This window comes from Otolemur garnettii, unplaced genomic scaffold, assembly GCF_000181295.1.
Source record: "Otolemur garnettii isolate 467f Iridium unplaced genomic scaffold, OtoGar3 scaffold00095, whole genome shotgun sequence".
NCBI classification, from domain to species: domain Eukaryota; kingdom Metazoa; phylum Chordata; class Mammalia; order Primates; family Galagidae; genus Otolemur; species Otolemur garnettii.
In genome coordinates, this window is record NW_003852490.1 from 3,205,194 (window position 1) to 3,223,125 (window position 17,932).

Consider the following 17,932-nt stretch of genomic DNA (forward strand, 5'->3'; position numbering starts at 1 on the left):
GACCGGCACAGATAACCACCAAGTAGGGCAGCCCTGGATCCTTTCACCCTGTGAAGTACCACAGTTATCCTTCTCTGCCACAGGGGCCAGTGCATTCCTGTCCTGCTGAAACAAGCTTAAACTGTTCCTTGGAGCCAATACAATATAAGGCATTTTAAACCTCTATTTTAAACTATCCCTCTAGCTTAGCTGTTCTTTTTGAAAGTTATTTGCAGCAAGCAATTCAAGTTTAAGATTTGAGAGGGCAAAATGCCCATATTCTATGTTGATTGAAACGAGATTCTTGGGCCTCAGATCTGAGCTTTGGTTTAGAAGTTGTGATGACAATTAAAGGACAGATTCTGACTAAGAGAGGGGCCACACCTTAAGCTGGATCAGGGGTACACTCAGGCCACTTTGGATCTATTCAAAGTCTTCACTGTGTGCCAGAAGGGCTTTCCAATGAGGTTGGCATCATAAAACCCTAAGAACCTGAGGCCTGAAGATTCAGAAGAAGGTGTTACCATAGCTACCATAGCCAGCCATTCTGATTCGTCAGAATTGATAAGAGCCTGTCTTTCCACCAGCATTTGCTTTGCCCTCCTGGCTCCTGTGCTTTGTGAGGCAGGTCCTAGAAAAACAGCCAAGCTCAAGAAGCCATAGCTTGGAGGACATGTATCAAAGTACTTGCTATAGCAGGAGGTGTGCATCTAATTGATCTAAAAACTATATGGCTTTATTGAGGGGTCAAACAGAAGGTATAGCCTTATTTTATACTTTTTAAAATAGGAACTTATTTGGTTTAAAGACAACCTCTATCTGCTCTGATTCCGGCAGCGATACCATGATAAATGCTTTCCAGAACGGTGACAACCCAGAATTGGCATGAGCCTATAGCTAATTCTCATCCATGAAATTAAAGTCTAGGAGAGACTGATTCACACAATAGAGTCCTGAATTGTTCCTCAAGGGTCTTGCTACAGTTGGACATTGCAAGGTTGATTGATTTAAAACTCATCTCAAGGATATATTGTAGGCCAACCCCGGTCTGGGAAACCAATGCAGTTGCTCAAAAACTAACCTCATCACTGGTCTGAGTACTCACTATGTGTGAGATCAGTCCCAGAGAACCTTGCAAACATTACTGAATACAGTAGCAGTTCTCAACCTGTGGGTTGCAACCCCCTTTTCCCATTTGTAACAATGCAGCAATTAGGAAAGTTGAGAACCACTGGAATAGAGACTTTTACATAAAGGCCTTCTCTTATCAGGTCTGATAATTTATCGCTAGTTTCAATCTCTCAAGAAGTCCACTCTCTTCAGACACCACTTTATATTTATGATGTAATCAGCTATTCCAAGGTCAGCTGTGAGCCAGCCGTCTAGGGGCCTTCCTCATAACTGATTTAATTGCAAAGGGTGGGCATATGATTTTTTTATGATCCTCAGAATTCTCACTTATGAAAACAAAACCAAAATTTTTTTCCAAATGAATTTTTTTTTTTTTTTAAAAGCAGGCAAGAAAGAAGGCCTTTTTGCCTCTTATGTGAAATTTTCTTCCCAGTAAACTTATGTGAGGGATCTGGCGTGGGACTTCATGGGTTCAGATTCTGGCTCCACTTCTTGGTTGCTTTGTGACTTGGGTTAAGTCACACAACCTTTCTGAACCCCAGTTTACTCATCTGTAAACTGGTCAGTAATAGCAAGAGATTCACAGTCCTGACGAAGTTCAAAACATAAGGTTGTCAGTGGTAAATACAATTTTTATATTTACCCTTTGTGAGACCCTGAGGTACAATTGGTACCTGCTTAACTATAGATCCCACTTCTCTCCCCAAGTTCCCCCCCCTTCCTCCCGCCCCCCCCACCCCCCAGGGCCTCGAAGGGAAGACCTTGTTCTTTTAGGTATCTTGAAAATACTATGTGCCAGCCTGTTGGAAAGGGCTCAGCCCCAGCCAGAGCGCCGTGGCTCCTCCTTTGAAGGAGACGACCCCTACTGGAGCGCACGCGTGCCTGGGAACGCGACTAGCCGCGGGTGCCAGGCGGGGTAGCGATGCGTGGAGGGAGCCTGCTTCAGGTTGTGACCGGAGAGTCCACCCGCTGGTCTGGCTGGCTCGGCTGTGCGTGCGCCGCTGAGGGTGGTGGCGGCCGCCGCCTCCGCGTGTCAGGTGCCGCGGGGAGCGCCCAAGGGTATGACTGGAGCCGACTTTCCAGAAGCCGCGCACGCAAAGCACAGCTCCGCACGCAAGGGGGAGGCGACAGCAGAGTAAATTACAACCCGACCAAGTTTGCAGGCGGGCTGTTTTCCTCCTCTGGCCACTCTCCGCCCTTGCTCCCGTCCCTCCTCCTTGATCTCTCCTCCCCCTGTCTCCTGCCTCGGGTATTCGCCCCAGCTTGGCTTCACGCCCGGTGCCATCCATTCCGGACGCGGTCAGGACGGTCCCTCGGCCCTCTAGCGGGTGGCGCCTCCGGGAGTAACTTCTACGCGGGAAATCGCAGAGCACGCAGGCCTTTGTGTGCCCAAGGACGGTCGGGGCTCCCGGGCTGGGGAGAAGCTGCTTTCAGGGATTCCTGATCTAGCCACACTAGGTGGAAAAAAATTTCCACGTCAAAGGGCTTCAACTGAGGGGCCAATTTGTTTTCGAGAACTTAAGAAAAATAAATAACCAGGGGCGCTGCGAGGCAAACCACTAGCACAACCTGAGTTTTCCTTTTTTTAAAACAGACAGGTTTCCCTTCCCGACTCGGGTGCCTTCGGATCGTTATAGAGCGTTTCTCCTGGGGGACAAAGCTCAGGTCGCGCAGAGGGAAGGGAGGTCGTAGGCTCGGGGCGTGAGGCGCGCTCCCACCCAGAGCGCAGCGGCTTAGAGTGGTTCTGTCCCAATTTCTGGGGGAAATCGTGCAGTCTCGATTTGGGGTGACTGTGAACGGCTACTCAACGGAGGGAAATTTTACACCGCCGCTTCCAGTAAAGCTGCAGGTGTAGCTCCCGGGCGGTGGGGTTGCATCGCTGCCGCGGGGCCAGACCACCCGCGCGCCCAGACGCGAGTAGCAGTCCGACAGTGTCAGCGCGCACCGCCCCGCCCCAGGTCTCTTTTTCTCCTTCTCCAGTCCTTAAAACCCGGAGAAGCGGGATGGCGAATTTAGATTCCGCCTTGTGGGCAAACACCGCTGCGTCGCAGAGTGAGAGCCTCTCAGGGGAGCATAGGAATTGACACTACTAGTCTAAACGAGTCTCAGTCCTAACGCTGTGAGAGAACGCCCACTTTGCTAGAGCCTCAGGTGCAGCGGGGCTTGGCAAAGGAGGCACCTTTTCCCTGTCCCCATCCCAATTCAAGCGCTTCTGACTCTGAGGACGCCAAGAGACTTCAGAATAGGTGCTAAAGCTCCCAGAGCGGGCAGCAGGTGGCCAGGGTTCCTGGAGATATTCGAGCTGTCGTCTCGTGCTCCGTAAAGACCCCTTTTCGGGATCCTCTGTTCGCGCCGCTGGAAACCGCGCGTCCGGGAAGGTTAGTCTGTCGGCTGAGCCGCCTTCCCGCGGCCTCTTCAGACCGTTCCTGCAGGTCCGGGGTGGGGTGGTAGGCACTTTAAAGGAAACCAGTAGCCACCGCCTTGATGCCCGGGTGCTGGCCCCAAATTACAGGAACCGTTACTCGTCTGGTGGGGGGCGGGGTTGGCGCTGGGTCACGGAGAGGCGGAAACACACCCCTTCTTTCCTTCACAGGACACTGGGCTGGGGATGAAAAGGGGCGTCTTTGGCTACTTCTGCGGAAAGCCAGTCCGGACCTGACCTGCGCATGGCCTCCTCTCCACCCAACAGCAAACAGTAGTCCGGGGCTGGGATAGGAGCGTAGGGCGCCTGTGTCTTCTTCTGCACACCTGTATCACACCTTCACCTTTCTGTCCCCAGCATGGCCACTAGCCTCTGCGGGAACGACCCTTGGCCACTAAGCCTTCTGTCCGTCCAGCAGACCACACTCCTGCTGCTCCTCTCGGTGCTGGCCGCCGTACATGCGGGCCAGTGGCTGTTAAGGCAGCGGCGGCAGCAGGTGGGGTCCGCGCCCCCGGGCCCCTTCGCGTGGCCGGTGATCGGAAACGTGTTGACGGTGGGCAGGGCCGCTCACCTCTCCTTCGCGCGTCTGGCGCAGCGCTACGGCGACGTCTTCCAGATCCACCTAGGCAGCTGCCCCATAGTAGTGCTGAATGGGGAGCGCGCCATCCACGAGGCTCTGGTGCAGCAGGGCGCGGTTTTCGCTGACCGGCCGCCCTTTGCCTCCTTCCGCGTGGTGTCCGGGGGCCGCAGTATAGCATTCGGGCGTTACTCAGAGTACTGGAAGACTCAGCGGCGCGCGGCGCACGGCACGATGCGCGCCTTTTCCACGCGCCAGCCGCACAGCCGCCGCGTCCTTGAGGGCCACGTGCTGGGCGAAGCGCGCGAGCTGGTGGCACTGCTGGTGCGTGGAAGTGCGGGCGGCACCTTCCTGGATCCGAGGCCGTTGACCCTCGTGGCCGTGGCCAACGTCATGAGCGCCGTGTGCTTCGGGTGTCGCTACAGCCACGACGATGCCGAGTTTCGCGAGCTGCTCAGCCACAACGAGGAGTTTGGGCGCACAGTGGGCGCGGGCAGCCTGGTGGACGTGCTGCCTTGGTTGCAGCTCTTCCCCAACCCGGTGCGCACCGCCTTCCGCGAATTCGCGCAGCTCAACCTCAGCTTCTCCAACTTCGTCTACGATAAGTTCCTGAAGCACCAGGAAAGCCCTGGGCCCAGGGCCGCTCCTCGGGACTTGATGGACGCCTTCATTCTCTCTGCGGAAAAGAAGGTGACCGGGGATTCTGGCGCTGGTGGAGCTCAGCTGGACTTGGAGAACGTGCCCGCCACTCTCACCGACATCTTCGGCGCCAGCCAGGATACCCTGTCTACGGCGCTGCAGTGGCTGCTCCTCCTTTTGGTCAGGTAAAGCCTCCAGGAGGTGTGGGTCAGGTCTTCCTTTTCCCCTTAGAAAAAGGCGGGGTGGGAGTGGGGTATGCTGAGGTCCCAAGCAGTGATCGAGCCTTGGGGGTTCGATCCAAGTCGCCACCCCTTAAAACTGAGATCTTATCCCGAAAGCAACACCCAGGACCGCGGGGTGCGGGCCCAGAGACTAGCGCTCACACCCCACCCAGCGGTGCCCCGACCTCCCTCCCCACGTCTCCTATCTTGTCTCTACTCTCTCTCCTGCAGCGAGTGGGAAAAAATTTGTAAGAACCCCCTTGAAAACCAAGGTTTTAAAGTACTTGCAGATCGCCCGTGATCTTTCTCTCTCCCTGGCGCGGTGGAAGCAAAATTGGGATGGTTACCAAAGAATGGGGAACGCCATGTATACATTAAATGTCGCACCCTCGGCGTGGCTGGTCTCCCGCGCGGATCCGAGGCTGCCTAGTCCTGGCACTGGAAGCTCAATGCCGGTCAGGGCTTTGTTCCCAGGCAAAGGAAGCCGGGAGGTCAGTCCTGCAGACGCATAACACACACAGAGGCTTTCCGAGGGCGCCCCAAAGCCAGCAGGTAGTGCTGGATTTATAAAACGGTGGCGCTAGGAGTGAGAGAAGTGTCGGCATAAAAAGCACTTTTATGATGAAAACATTTCAAATTGTATATAAAACCAGCACCTTGTACCCCGTGATTGCATTCATGTATACAGCTACGATTTAATTTAAAAAAGCACTTTTGTCAGCAAGAAAGGCATTCGGGGTGTCCGGAGCCCTGCCCTCAACTCATCCAATGCGCATCTTGATGAGGGCGACGACCTGTGTTCAACTCCAACGCTCACGATTTCCACAGGTCCGCGGTGTCCGGTTGCCAGGTTCTCAGGACATTAAAAATAAATTTTACACGGGACTTAACTTATACTGAAAGATTAGTTGCTGTTTATCCGAAACCCAGATTTAACTGGGCGGCCTGCATTTTATTTGGGAGACTATACCCCAGGGGAAAATACCGCGCACCCAACGGGAAATCATCATTGATTGCCTGAGAGACCAGAAATCCTGGTTGTGCCATGTCTTGGCGCGCAAATAACAGTTGGAAATGTTGGATCTGCAGGCGCCAAAGTCTGTGGTATTTGGAAGGCAGGGACCCCTTTTCTCATGAAAATCTACTGCAATCTATATGTCCTTAATTCTGTACAGCTATCTTCACAAATTAAACTTTTTGTATCTTTAAAATAGTTTTTCAGTGTTGAGATCATAAAGACATGTATGGGGTGTGTGTGGCTAAAATGAAATAAAGAGAAGTTAACCACAGATCAGGGAAAAGGTCATCCCAGAATGGGTTCAATAGGTCCTTCTCATCCCCAGAGGTGCATTTTATCTTTTGAAACAACCTTTCTTTTTCACTAGCACTGAACTGTACATAGTACTCCCTGTATTTTTGGATAGCAGAAGTAAATCATTCTGGGGTTATACACTGATAAATACTTTTTTCTTCTTTTTAGTGAAAAGATGATATGACAGGGTTTGGCAAATTTCACCTGTTTTTGTATGTGTCAAAATACAGCCATGCCCATCCATTTATGTATTGTCTCTGGCTGACTACGCCCTATACCGCAAGGCAGAACTGAATCGTTTTGAGAGAGGCTTTGGGCCACACAATCCTTCATGAAAAAAGTTGGCAGACCCCTGCAATGTGGTGTTGAAGAAGCAGGTTTTCAGATCAGCCATAATTTCATCACCAACACTTTTTTTCAGAGTTAGTGACATGTATTTTGACTTTTGACACTTGGTGAATTATTGTAGAGGCTATTTCCCTATCTTATAACATTTATTTGAATAGTTTTTGATAACTACATAATTTTACCATAATAATGTAAAGTTGCATACATTGTTGTAATCATTGTAATCATTTTTGTTGTTGTAATCATTCCTTGAGCTTTGGGTCCCATAATCATTTCTTGAAGGCACTTTTACAATTTAGCTAGTGTTGTAGTTGCATATTTTTGTACCTGTGAGATTGTTCCCTAACAATTCATCTCTAGGCATGGTTACTGGTTTTAAAATGAGGGGGGAGGGGTTACCCTGTGGATGTTGTGTTGTGCTAAGATTTTGTTTCCCAAAATGATTGCACCAGTTGATGTAATCAACAGTGTATTATAATTAGCACCATAATCTTATGAACATTGCGGATTTGCTTTTAAATTTAGAAAATGAAGTCCGTAGCTTTATCCATGAGGATACCAGTCATCTTTATATAGAATGAGAACAGCATATCTGTTGGAATTATCCACATAAATGAGGGGAACCATTTTAAAAATCTGCTTTAAGAGCCACATTTTAATTTGTGTGGGTCTCAGGTGCTTTGCCTTTGTAGACTCCTTACTCCACAACAAAAGTTAAAAGTATATTTTATGACAAAAGATTCATAGGTTAAAATGATGTATGAAACAGGTTCTTCTACCTTAAAGATCATTTTTTTTAGGTCTGAAAATTGTAAAAGACATGAAACTATTTTCCTGGTCCCCTAAAAAGTACTGTGGGCCCTAAAAAGTACTGTGGGCCCTTGCCTCTGTAGTACACAATGGATAAATCAGCCTTGTCCATTACTGTGCTTTTTTAGACTGAGAAAATTTAGAGTTTTTTCGCCTCATAATGAGAGAGAGAGCTTTAGCCGTGCAAGGCTTATTACAGGAAATATAATTACTCAAGTCTGTCTTATAATTTAGTGAGAAATTAGGAAACAGTTTCAGATTTTTTTTTTTTTTGCCAGAAATACTAATTCAGGCACTGACCTACACACCCTGTTTAAAGAAAAGTAAAATTAAAATAAATTGTAATGTACTTTCTAGATGAAAGAAAAATTAATTTTGCTCACTTCTTCTTCTTCCTGTGCTTTAAAAACCAAACAGGTACCCTGATGTGCAGGCTCGAGTGCAGGCAGAACTGGATCAGGTTGTGGGGAGGGACCGTCTGCCCTGTATGGCTGACCAGCCCAACCTGCCCTACGTCATGGCCTTTCTTTACGAAGCCATGCGCTTCTCCAGCTTTGTGCCTGTCACCATTCCTCATGCCACCACTGCCAGCACTTCTATCTTGGGCTACCACATCCCCAAAGACACAGTGGTTTTCGTTAACCAGTGGTCTGTGAATCATGACCCAGGGAAATGGCTTAACCCAGAAGACTTTGATCCAACGCGATTCTTGGACAAGGACGGCTTCATCAACAAGGATCTGACCAGCAGTGTGATGATTTTTTCGGCGGGCAGACGGCGGTGCATTGGTGAAGAGCTTTCTAAGATGCAGTTGTTTCTCTTCACCTCCATCCTCACTCACCAGTGCAATTTCAGGGCCAACCCAAAGGAGCCCTTGACGATGAATTTTACTTATGGACTGAGCATTAAACCCAAGTCATTTAAAATCAACATCACTCTCAGAGGGTCCATGGAGCTCCTTGATGGCGCTGTCCAAAAGTTACAAGCCGAGGAAGTTTGCCAGTGAGAAGCCAGAGGCAAGCTGAAATTTTAGAACTACTCAAGTTCTGGGGGATGGGGAGTAAAATTCCGGTTTTTTCTAGCTCCTGTTCTCTGACGCCTCTCAGGCTACAAGGTGAGCATAAACCCCACAGGAGAGGTGTGCTTCATGCTGTGTAGCTCCTCCTGAGGACTGGGCTGTGCACCAGCGCCTGCAAGAGTTTTGAGTCCAAGAATTAAAGGGTCCAAGGAATTTTTATACATATACTGGAGCCTGCTAATAATAATTTCTTAAGGTAGCCTTCTTTGGAGTTAAAACACACATGCATACACACACACACCCACACACACACACACACACACACACACACACACGCTTTCTAATGAAGAGATGTTTCAATAAATGAAATACCTTTCCAGATTTTCCACATACAGAAATTTACTCCATAGAAAACTGCGGTAAGCAAAGTTTTGGAGTATATTGTTGAAGATACAAAGGCAAGTAATTTCAGTGTAACATATGTATTGAGGATGTGAAGCAGAAAAGAGAAAGACCAGCCCATAATCCCTTCTCACCTTTTCAGTAAAATAGCTTAGACAGACTAGTATTTATGAGTGGCTTTATCCTTTTGCTTCTGATATAATTCCTTACTTTTTAGGACAATTTCTAAGGTCAGTTACTTAAAAAGAAATTAATAGTTGAATTAGTGATGATGGTGGGTTTCAGTGATTTCTCATGAATTTTGAAGTATGAATTGTTATATTGTAAAATTGCAAGCTGAAATCGTACCTCTTTTGGTTGCCAAAGTACAATTTTTCAATGACGACCAAGAAACCTACAAATAAACAAAAATGAAACCCCCAGATTTCCAGCTAAACTTTAAATTATGTGATTGTAATATACTGTGATTTTAGTACGTCTCATAAGTTAAAGGGAAGTTATCAAGTAGTATTCTCTCTCTATATATACACGTATATAATATATATTACATAATCATCTATAAGCAGTATGTTAGTATTATTTTGTTAAGGAAAAGGTTGAATAATATGTCTTGCACAATATTGCAAATTGAAAAGTACAACCAATTCAACTAAGTGTGGCTCAAATTAAATGCGACTAAAAAAACATTAAATGAGCTTGATTAAATCAACACCCTATTTTTGGCACATGGAAAGCAAGTGAGGTCTTTTTTTTTTTTCATCCAAAACTTGGGCAAGAACTGACAAATCTCAAAATCAGATCCAAAGATGTGTTTTTAATTTATAACTTTTTAAATTAAAATCGTATTCATAATACAGAATGTCTTTTTGAAACTGGTTTAATTAATGTTAAAATTTAACTCTTGGCATGCTTAAATTTAAATTTCATTTCAAAGCCATTCTGATTATTGAGTTGCAGTTGGAGTTAGTGAGAACCACCCTTACCCTTTGGAAAGCGGAGAACTCTAACCAGTGTCTGCCGAAGACAAAAGCCGTGATTTATCTGGACCTTCTCTTCACTAGGTAACAAGGGGGAAACTCCCATTAGAACTGATCTAGTTTCTCCTTCAGTGATTTTTTAAACGGTAGCATTTATGTCTGCTTTTTTGAAAGTTAAAATCAGAAAATAGTTTTGGGAAGCCGTTTTAAGAATCACATTGAAAGAAGAGGAGCTGATCAGACCAGTTGCTTTAAGATGGCCAACCCTGTGAGCAGTTATATTAGTAGCTGGGAAAGCCTAAAGCTCTAACAAAGTGCTTGCCTTTGGTTTATGTAAATAACCTGAAAACCTTTACAAAGGGACAGAAGATTGCAAAAGTACAAAGTGAAGTTGTAAGTTTCAATTTTCACTGCGATTCAACTTCTGAAGGAAGTTCTACAGTGTAAGAGCTTGCTCGTTAAATTTCATTAAGTTTTTGGACTCTTTCTATCAAAATTACCAAGAAAGCTATTTATGATGGCTGGGGGTGGTGGTAAGAGGGGGAAAGATGGTCAAACATTTCCCCACTCATTGCAAATGGATTAATTTGGAGCACAAAATTTGAAACAATTAAACATTTCAAAGAAAGATGTTTGATACAGCAGTATTAAATCTTAAATAGTCTATTCTTAAAAATCTAATAGCAGATCTGTTTTGTAGTTTGGAATATTTTATGATAAAACTCACGTAATTTTTATTTTAAAAGTTTATAGCTGTTCTTCTTGAGTATGAAACCGTTTGTGTCAATATTTTTTAAAGATATTAACGTCAACTATAGGCTTGCCCAATACATTTAGATTTTTTTGTCCCTGGCCGTTCCACAACACTAGACCCAGCAGGGCTGAGACAGTGATTTAGGGCTGCCGCAGCCTATTTCTTTAGATGTGTAACAGCAAAAATAATCACGTACCAATCTGGATGCCTCATTAAGTCAACCAGGTCCAGATGTGCGATAATCCATTTTCCTGGATGTGAGCTCAGTCGTCATCTGACGCTTGTGGCAAAGAGAAAGCAGTGCTTATAGAACAGAAAGGAAGGTATGTGCTTGGAGGTTACCTGGCTTACTGATAGGTTTATAACGGAATTAAAGAAGGAAAACAAAATCCAAAAGGAACAAAGATAACTTAATTGGGAGGCGACAAAAAGTAGATTATTGGCTTAATCAGAAAATCTCAGTGGATTTCTACCAGAGAGGGCACTTACTGACAGCCATTCAAGTCAACACCCGTAGTCCAGTTTGTTGCAACTTTTATTGCAGTTATTTTGTTTATAAATGCCTCATTTGCATGGCAAAGCTTTGACTCTGTAAGAGAAGTTGCTTTTTTTTCCAAAACAAAAGGATGTCTCAGGTTTGTTTTGAGGTTTGTCTAAACAACGTTCCTGTTCCAGAACTTAGCCTTTACCTGTGAAATGTTCCTATGGCCTTAATATTTTCATACTAGATGTATATTAGATCAAATAGTTGCATAGCAGTATATATTAATTTGTATGTTTTTAGCTGTGATACAACTGTGTGATTAAAAAAAGGTATACTTTAATAGATGTTTGTAACTCAAGGACAGCTGCTTATTCTTTTTGTGCTTTATCACGTACGCTTGGAGTGTATACATAGTAGTGGTTATATTACATAGTTGTCATTGAAATAAATTCTGGGGAATTAGCATTAAGATGTAGCTTTTACTGTTTGATATACCAAGTTTATGACAGATCTGTTTCTGATTACACATACTGAACAGCATTACCAAAATAATAAAAATCACTTTCATAATCTTGTTATGAAGTTTCATTTTGTGTTGTAGCAAATACAGTCTAAAGCCTCAATTTATTTCAACTATTGCTATGCATTCTTGAATTTTAATATTGCATCATAAACATTTTATTTGGCTAGTCTACATTTTAGATTGCTTTTTTTTTTAAATAGGATTTCAGTATCCAGTTTCCTACCAAAATCCTGATCTCTATATTTTGTATCTATAAGAACCCACATAGAAGTTAAATTTCTCTCTCTTTCTCTCCCTCTTTCTTTCTCTCTTTCTTTCTTTTTCTTTCTTGCTTCCCTCCCTTCCTTTATTCCTTCTTTCTTTCTTTCTTTCTTTTTTTTTTTTGACAGAGTCTTACTCTGTTGCCCTGGTTGGGGTGCTTTGACATCATAGCTCATGGTAACCTCAAATTCTTGGGCTCAAGTGATTGATCCTTCTCCCTCAATTTTTCTATTTTTCTCTTATCAGATACAGGGTCTTCTTTTGCTGGGGCTGGTCTCAAACCCCTGAGCAGGCAATCCACCCTCCTTGGCCTCCCAGAGTGCTAGGATTACAGGCATTCATGGCCCACAAGTTAAATTTCAATGGCAAAATATCAAGCATAATGAGATTTCATTTGCAATTTTGAAAGACTGCATAACTGAGACTTTAAGACGGTGAGCTGATATGTCTGTTTCATCTAAAAGATGCAGTGCACATTTTTTCCCCTCAGCAGCACACCAGTCCTGTCTCCAAGTAATTAATTAGTTAATTGCCTTGGTTAATAAATGCAATTAATTTCCAATAAAAGAGGATGGGTGCAAGGATTCTGCAATACACTATGTGGAAATACTTTTTTGCTGACCTTTTTACTTGGTGAAAGGACTTGACTTCACAGGGCCCAGGCCATGCGTCTCTAGGTCTTCACTGCCCCCCATTCACAGGTGACAGGGCTATGCAGTACCAAAGGCCCTGATTTCTTCTGGATGGCAGCTCTCATTACTGTGAAAACAGGAAAGGAAATATAGTGAAGGAAAAATTATAAACAGTGTCACTGCTACTTTGGCTTGGGAATGTCACTTTAGCAGCCAAAAGTTATGGCTATGAATTGGTTTAAGAGAATCCTCATTTGTTTTTCAGATGTACTGCCACAGGACCTTGGAAATGGTCATACAGGGCAAAATGAGTCAAGGAAATAGTTTCACTGGAAAAAGATTCCTTTAAAAAAAATCAAAATTGTTTGCAAAACTGTTGAGCAGTGTTGGATTCCACCTAATCCATCCCCGGAAGGAGAAGACTGGCCTGCAGGGTGGGAAGGGAAGGCAGCTTTGGACATAAGACAGGTGTGGGCCCTGGAAACTCAGAGTTGGTTTCTCAAACCTCAGACCCGGTCTGTTTTTCTGCACAAGAGCTGCAGAATTTAACTGGCTAGAAACTCTCCTTTCTTTTGGCTCAGCGACTCTCACTCTCTGCTGTCCAGTTTGTGACTATTAGTTATAATTCTCAGAAAGAGAAAGACGAAAAGAAAAATTAAATCTATTCAAACACATTCAAAAGCCATTCTTTTTAACTAAGAAGCTGGAGGAAAATAACCTAGTTTAAATGCATATAGGCAAGATATAGGTAATGACTTATGCCTACAGCTCCTTCATTTGCTAAGCTACATACAAGCTCTGAGGAAGAACACTGAGAGCTTTCCAACGTGTGTCAGGAGGGGACGAAATGGAACTAAAATATGTTGAGCACTTAGGATTTTTGGATCACTGTGCTAAACTCTCTAATGCATTATTGCACAACAATCTCGTGAAGAAGGTGGAAGGTAACATGCCCAAATTATACATTTAGACATGTTCTTGTCTGAGTTTCCCTACAGATGGGCTGGCTTCAAAGCCTGTTGTCTTTATACCATAGCTTATCACTCCCCAACCTGCCTTATATAGTCTGTTCATTTTTTAAGCCTTGAGATCCTTAGAATTTCACAGCAATTTACCTCCTTTCTCTAGAGAACATTCTACCCTGTAGCCAGGGAGTTACTGACATTGTGATGTGGGACAGGACTAACAACACTACTCTTTTCTGAGAAAAGCTTTCCCAAGCTGTTCATTATGCCAAAAAAAAAAAAAATTCATGCTTTGTCTTACAGTCCTAAAACCTCTGTCCTAGCCTGTCTGGACCAGGCATCTTGGCCTGATCACCATCCACAGGCTGGTGTGCACTGTACTGGGTACTGGAACATGTGGACAGTCAAAGCTCAGAGCCCATGAGCACCAGCCAGGGGGGAGAGCAGAACCAAGGCCCTGGCACGGGAAGCAGAGGGGGGTTGCTGGGAGCTACATAAACAACACACAGGGTGACTAACAGCAGATGCCTAACGCCCTGAGACCCTCGGGTCAGGGCTAAGAGTCACTGTGCACGCCTGAAAAATCAGGTCTTTCTCTCTCTGTTTTTAAAATTCTGTTTTTCTTCCTATTTGCTTACTTCTTTTACCCTTTCTCTCCATGGATGACCACCACAGTGTCTTACTTTTTCTTTGTGTGTTCCAGCAAACTTTGTCCTACTGTTTCGCATACAGGTGTTATTTGTAGTTTACGGAAGTACTGTAAGGAGCTTACCCTGTTGCTTGGCCTTTTCTTCACATGGTATTTTAAAGCCCCACCCTGTGTAATCCCTACTGTACCAGGGTAATCATCCACAGCATTTTTTTTTAAAATTCTGCTCTTTTGAGAATGGATGCCCAGGTGGCTTCCAATTTTATGAGCTCCCAAATGATCCTTTGAGGAATATCCTTATATGTGTTTCCTTGTGGACTTAGGTAAAACTTGTAAAACTTGCCATGCTCATGATTAGAAGTGCTGGGTCAGCAATTATATGCATACACAGTTTAAATACAGCACACATGTTCTCCAGAATGCCAGACCAGTCCATAGGCCCTTCAACTGTGCATGTGAGTCCCCCTAGACCCACTTTCCCACCAACACATGGTGTAACCTCTTTATTTTTAAATGAAATATCTCTTTTTGGGGAGAGATAATACATGATATGTTTTTTTTTTTAATCAAAAAAGAAAAAAGAGACTTGTCTTTGATCTTTTCTATGGTCATTTTCCAATACTTCCATACTTATATTTCTGTTTACACTGTATCGCCTATGTTAGGTGGCAGTCACTGAAAAGCACGGACCGAGTTACACCGATTTTGCTATGAATGGTACTGGCATATAGAAGCGTGAGTGAGCTAGGGTCACGGCCTGTGCTGAAGTCCCTGAAGGCTGTTAGGCAGGAAGGGTGGTGCCAGATTCTTATAGCAAAACAGGAAGTAGAGCACTAGCCTTGGAGATGAGCAACAGCAGCTGAAGCCGTGGACTGGAACCTCCCAGCCAAGGCCATTTTAATTTAATTTATGGCCATGAGTGTTAATTGAGCACTTGCTGGGTGGGAGGAACTGTTCTAGGCACCAGGGCTAGACCCAGACCCTGAGCTCATGGAGCTGATATTCTAATGGGATGGGTAGGAGGAGAGAAAAATAAGATTTCAGTCAATTATAAGGGCTGTAAAGATAGTAAATCAAAGTGGAGTGCATGTGTACATGTGATTGTGTGCTGGGGGTGCTGTTTAGAATGAGTGGTCAGGGAAGCCTTTCCAACAGAGGCAACACCAATGGGTGGGTGTTGAGGACAAACTTCCTCTCACATTTACCTTTTAATACAGTTCCTGTGAGTCGCGACCCACAGGTTGAGAACCGCTGCCCTAACCTATGGCGCAGCCTGTATTCCCCTGGCGTTTACCCACAGGCAGAGAAGCAGGTGCTCCCAGTAGAAAAGAAAACTCAGGTCAAAAGAACAAGGAATGTGGGGAGCACGGTTATTTCTAAGGGAAAAGTTAACTTTCCAGGAGTTAATGTGGCTCTCTCATGCTGCTACTACAAATTAAATACTTGCCTGAGTGGTTACTCTGATGTTGTTCACATAGTCACAGTGGGCTCTGCTGGTCACCAGCCATCTTGCTACATGAATCTTCTATGGTTTATACCAGAGGTCAGCAAACTATGGCCCTGGGGCCCAATCCAGTCCACTACCTATTTTCATACAACTGTGAGTGATGAATGATTTTTACATTTTTTAAAATGGTTGCAACCCATCAAAAGAAGAACACTTCACGATACGTGAACATTTTATGAAATTCAAATTTCAGTGTCCATAAATAAAATTATATTGGAACACAGCCACACTCCTTTGTCTACTTACAGCCTGTAGCAGCTTTTGTATTATCACGGGACGGTTGAATAGTTGTGACAAAGACCACATGGCCTGAAAATCCTAAAATATTTAATATCTGGCCCTTTACAGGGAAAGACTGCCAACCCTGGTCTATACCATCACCTCTCACAGAACTACTAATCACGGTAATGACCTCCGCTCGTTTCCAAAGTACGTTATGGTTGACAACGTGCTCCCATATGCATCACGTCTGCCTCTGTCCTGAAGGGTCCTGGACTACACTAGAGCCCTGGGAGGCTGCTGCTCCTCACAGAGGGCCGTGAGCTCACAAAGCCATGGCCCCAAAAGAGGCACGAGAGGGCAGAAAAACAGGTGAAAGACATTTTTCCCCAAAGCAATTTTCTAGATTGTTTAGAAATGTAGGCATTTTATCATAGACTAGCGTATAAACACAGCAGTTAAGTAGAAGGCAAAACTCAGACCCAAGTATTGTGATAACATAGCTAAAACAAAATCGCAAAAAAAGATTGTGGTTTTAGGACTTGACACCTGTGCTTACTGATTTTCTTCTTCCTCATTTGATCTCCGTAATTTTTTATTATTTAGGGTATGCCAGAGTGTCACAGTTTTTCTGTATAACCTAACATAATGCAACCAACCACATAAAGCCCATCCTCTCCTCTAGCCTCATGGGACACTCTGAAATGTCCGTTAGAGAATTCTCATTTGTTCCTGTGTGCACGACACAGGAAATCCAGCATCATTTAATATACATTCAGACCATCCAGGCCACCATTTATTCAGTATCTAGGTTATGTTTATATCTAAATATTGTTGTATACTATTAGATATTGTTTTAAAAAAACTGTTATAAAAACTAACACATGCCCAGACTCAGAGGTGTTTACCTTCTGTTTGAGGCAACACGTGTAAGCACCCTTACTACAGTGTGATGGATGTTGTACCAGGTTGTGTAGGTGCTAAGGGGACTAAGACCAAGAAATACACATAATTCTCCTAGAGATTGTGGGGGGAGATGAGGGTTAGAAAGGGCCCCATGGAGGAGATGCCACATGAGCTGGGCCTAGGAAGATGCTTAGGGGTTGGCCAGGGAGACACAATATTGGGCAGGGAGGACAAGAAGATCCTGGACAAGGCCTTGAGGGATGCAAGGGCATGTTCCCTGCTGTGTCCTCAGTGCATGGCATGGTGCTGCTGCCTTGTGTGTGCCCAGTAGATATCTATTGAATGAATGAATATTTGGGGAGCAAGAATCTGGTGGGGTGGAGAGTATGTGTGTGCATTTGCATGTGGTATGTGGGTGTGTGACTACCCAACCAACATCCACTGTTGTATTTACTTGTTAATAGAACCTTGATTTTCTTCAGCTACTCAGGCTTCAGAGAGCTGATTCTGTCTACACTCAGGTAAATCCTGAACCGATTGTAGCATTCCTATTCCCCTTGCAGTGATCAGTTCAGACAGGGAGATATAACCCATTTTGGCTGATGAGTTTTAAGAGGAGAGTCTATTGGAGGCATGCTTCAGAGGTTTCACTCACTGTTCTTAAAATGAGTACAAGTAAGAGACACCGTGTAGAATGTTAGTGTGTCTGGATGTGAATGCTGCAGTGATCTTGTAGCCAAGAGGACCAAGTTGAAACTCCAAGAATGACTGGATGGAAAACTGCAATGATCTTGCCCTTGACAAGGTCACCAGGCCACTCAGTAAACCAAGTCAGGGCTTCCTACAGGTCTGGTTTCCCTCCCAGGTGAGACAAATTAATGTGCTCATTTATATAATGCAATTGAGTCAGGGTTTTGTTTTTCTGGAAGCCAAAGACTTTTTAACAGATGGGGCAGCTGTGGCCTCTGAGGTTGAGGTAGGCCACAAAAGGTGCACGCTGGGTTGAGGAGTTTGGGATTTTTTTCTCCAAAAATCTGGGGTAGGTAGCCCAGGAAGAACTAAAGTAGGCACATGCTTCACAATGGTGACTCTGACTGCAAGATGGACCCTGACTTGGAAGAATGTTTGATACTGGGCAGACCATCCAGGCATTCCCGTTTTGGAATTTTGAGTGGCTTTTTGCAAGTGGACTGTGT

General features: G+C 44.7%; 1 protein-coding gene across 1 annotated transcript; it reads left to right on the top strand.

The window, feature by feature from the left end:
• Nucleotides 1-3,889: 3,889 nt before the first annotated feature.
• LOC100949593 (cytochrome P450 1B1) lies at nucleotides 3,890-8,445 on the top strand. The gene is made up of 2 exons (XM_003795677.3): nucleotides 3,890-4,933; nucleotides 7,857-8,445. Exons 1-2 carry the CDS (start codon nucleotides 3,891-3,893, stop codon nucleotides 8,443-8,445), a joined length of 1,632 nt encoding a protein of 543 aa, XP_003795725.1. The 5' UTR covers nucleotide 3,890.
• Nucleotides 8,446-17,932: the final 9,487 nt, after the last annotated feature.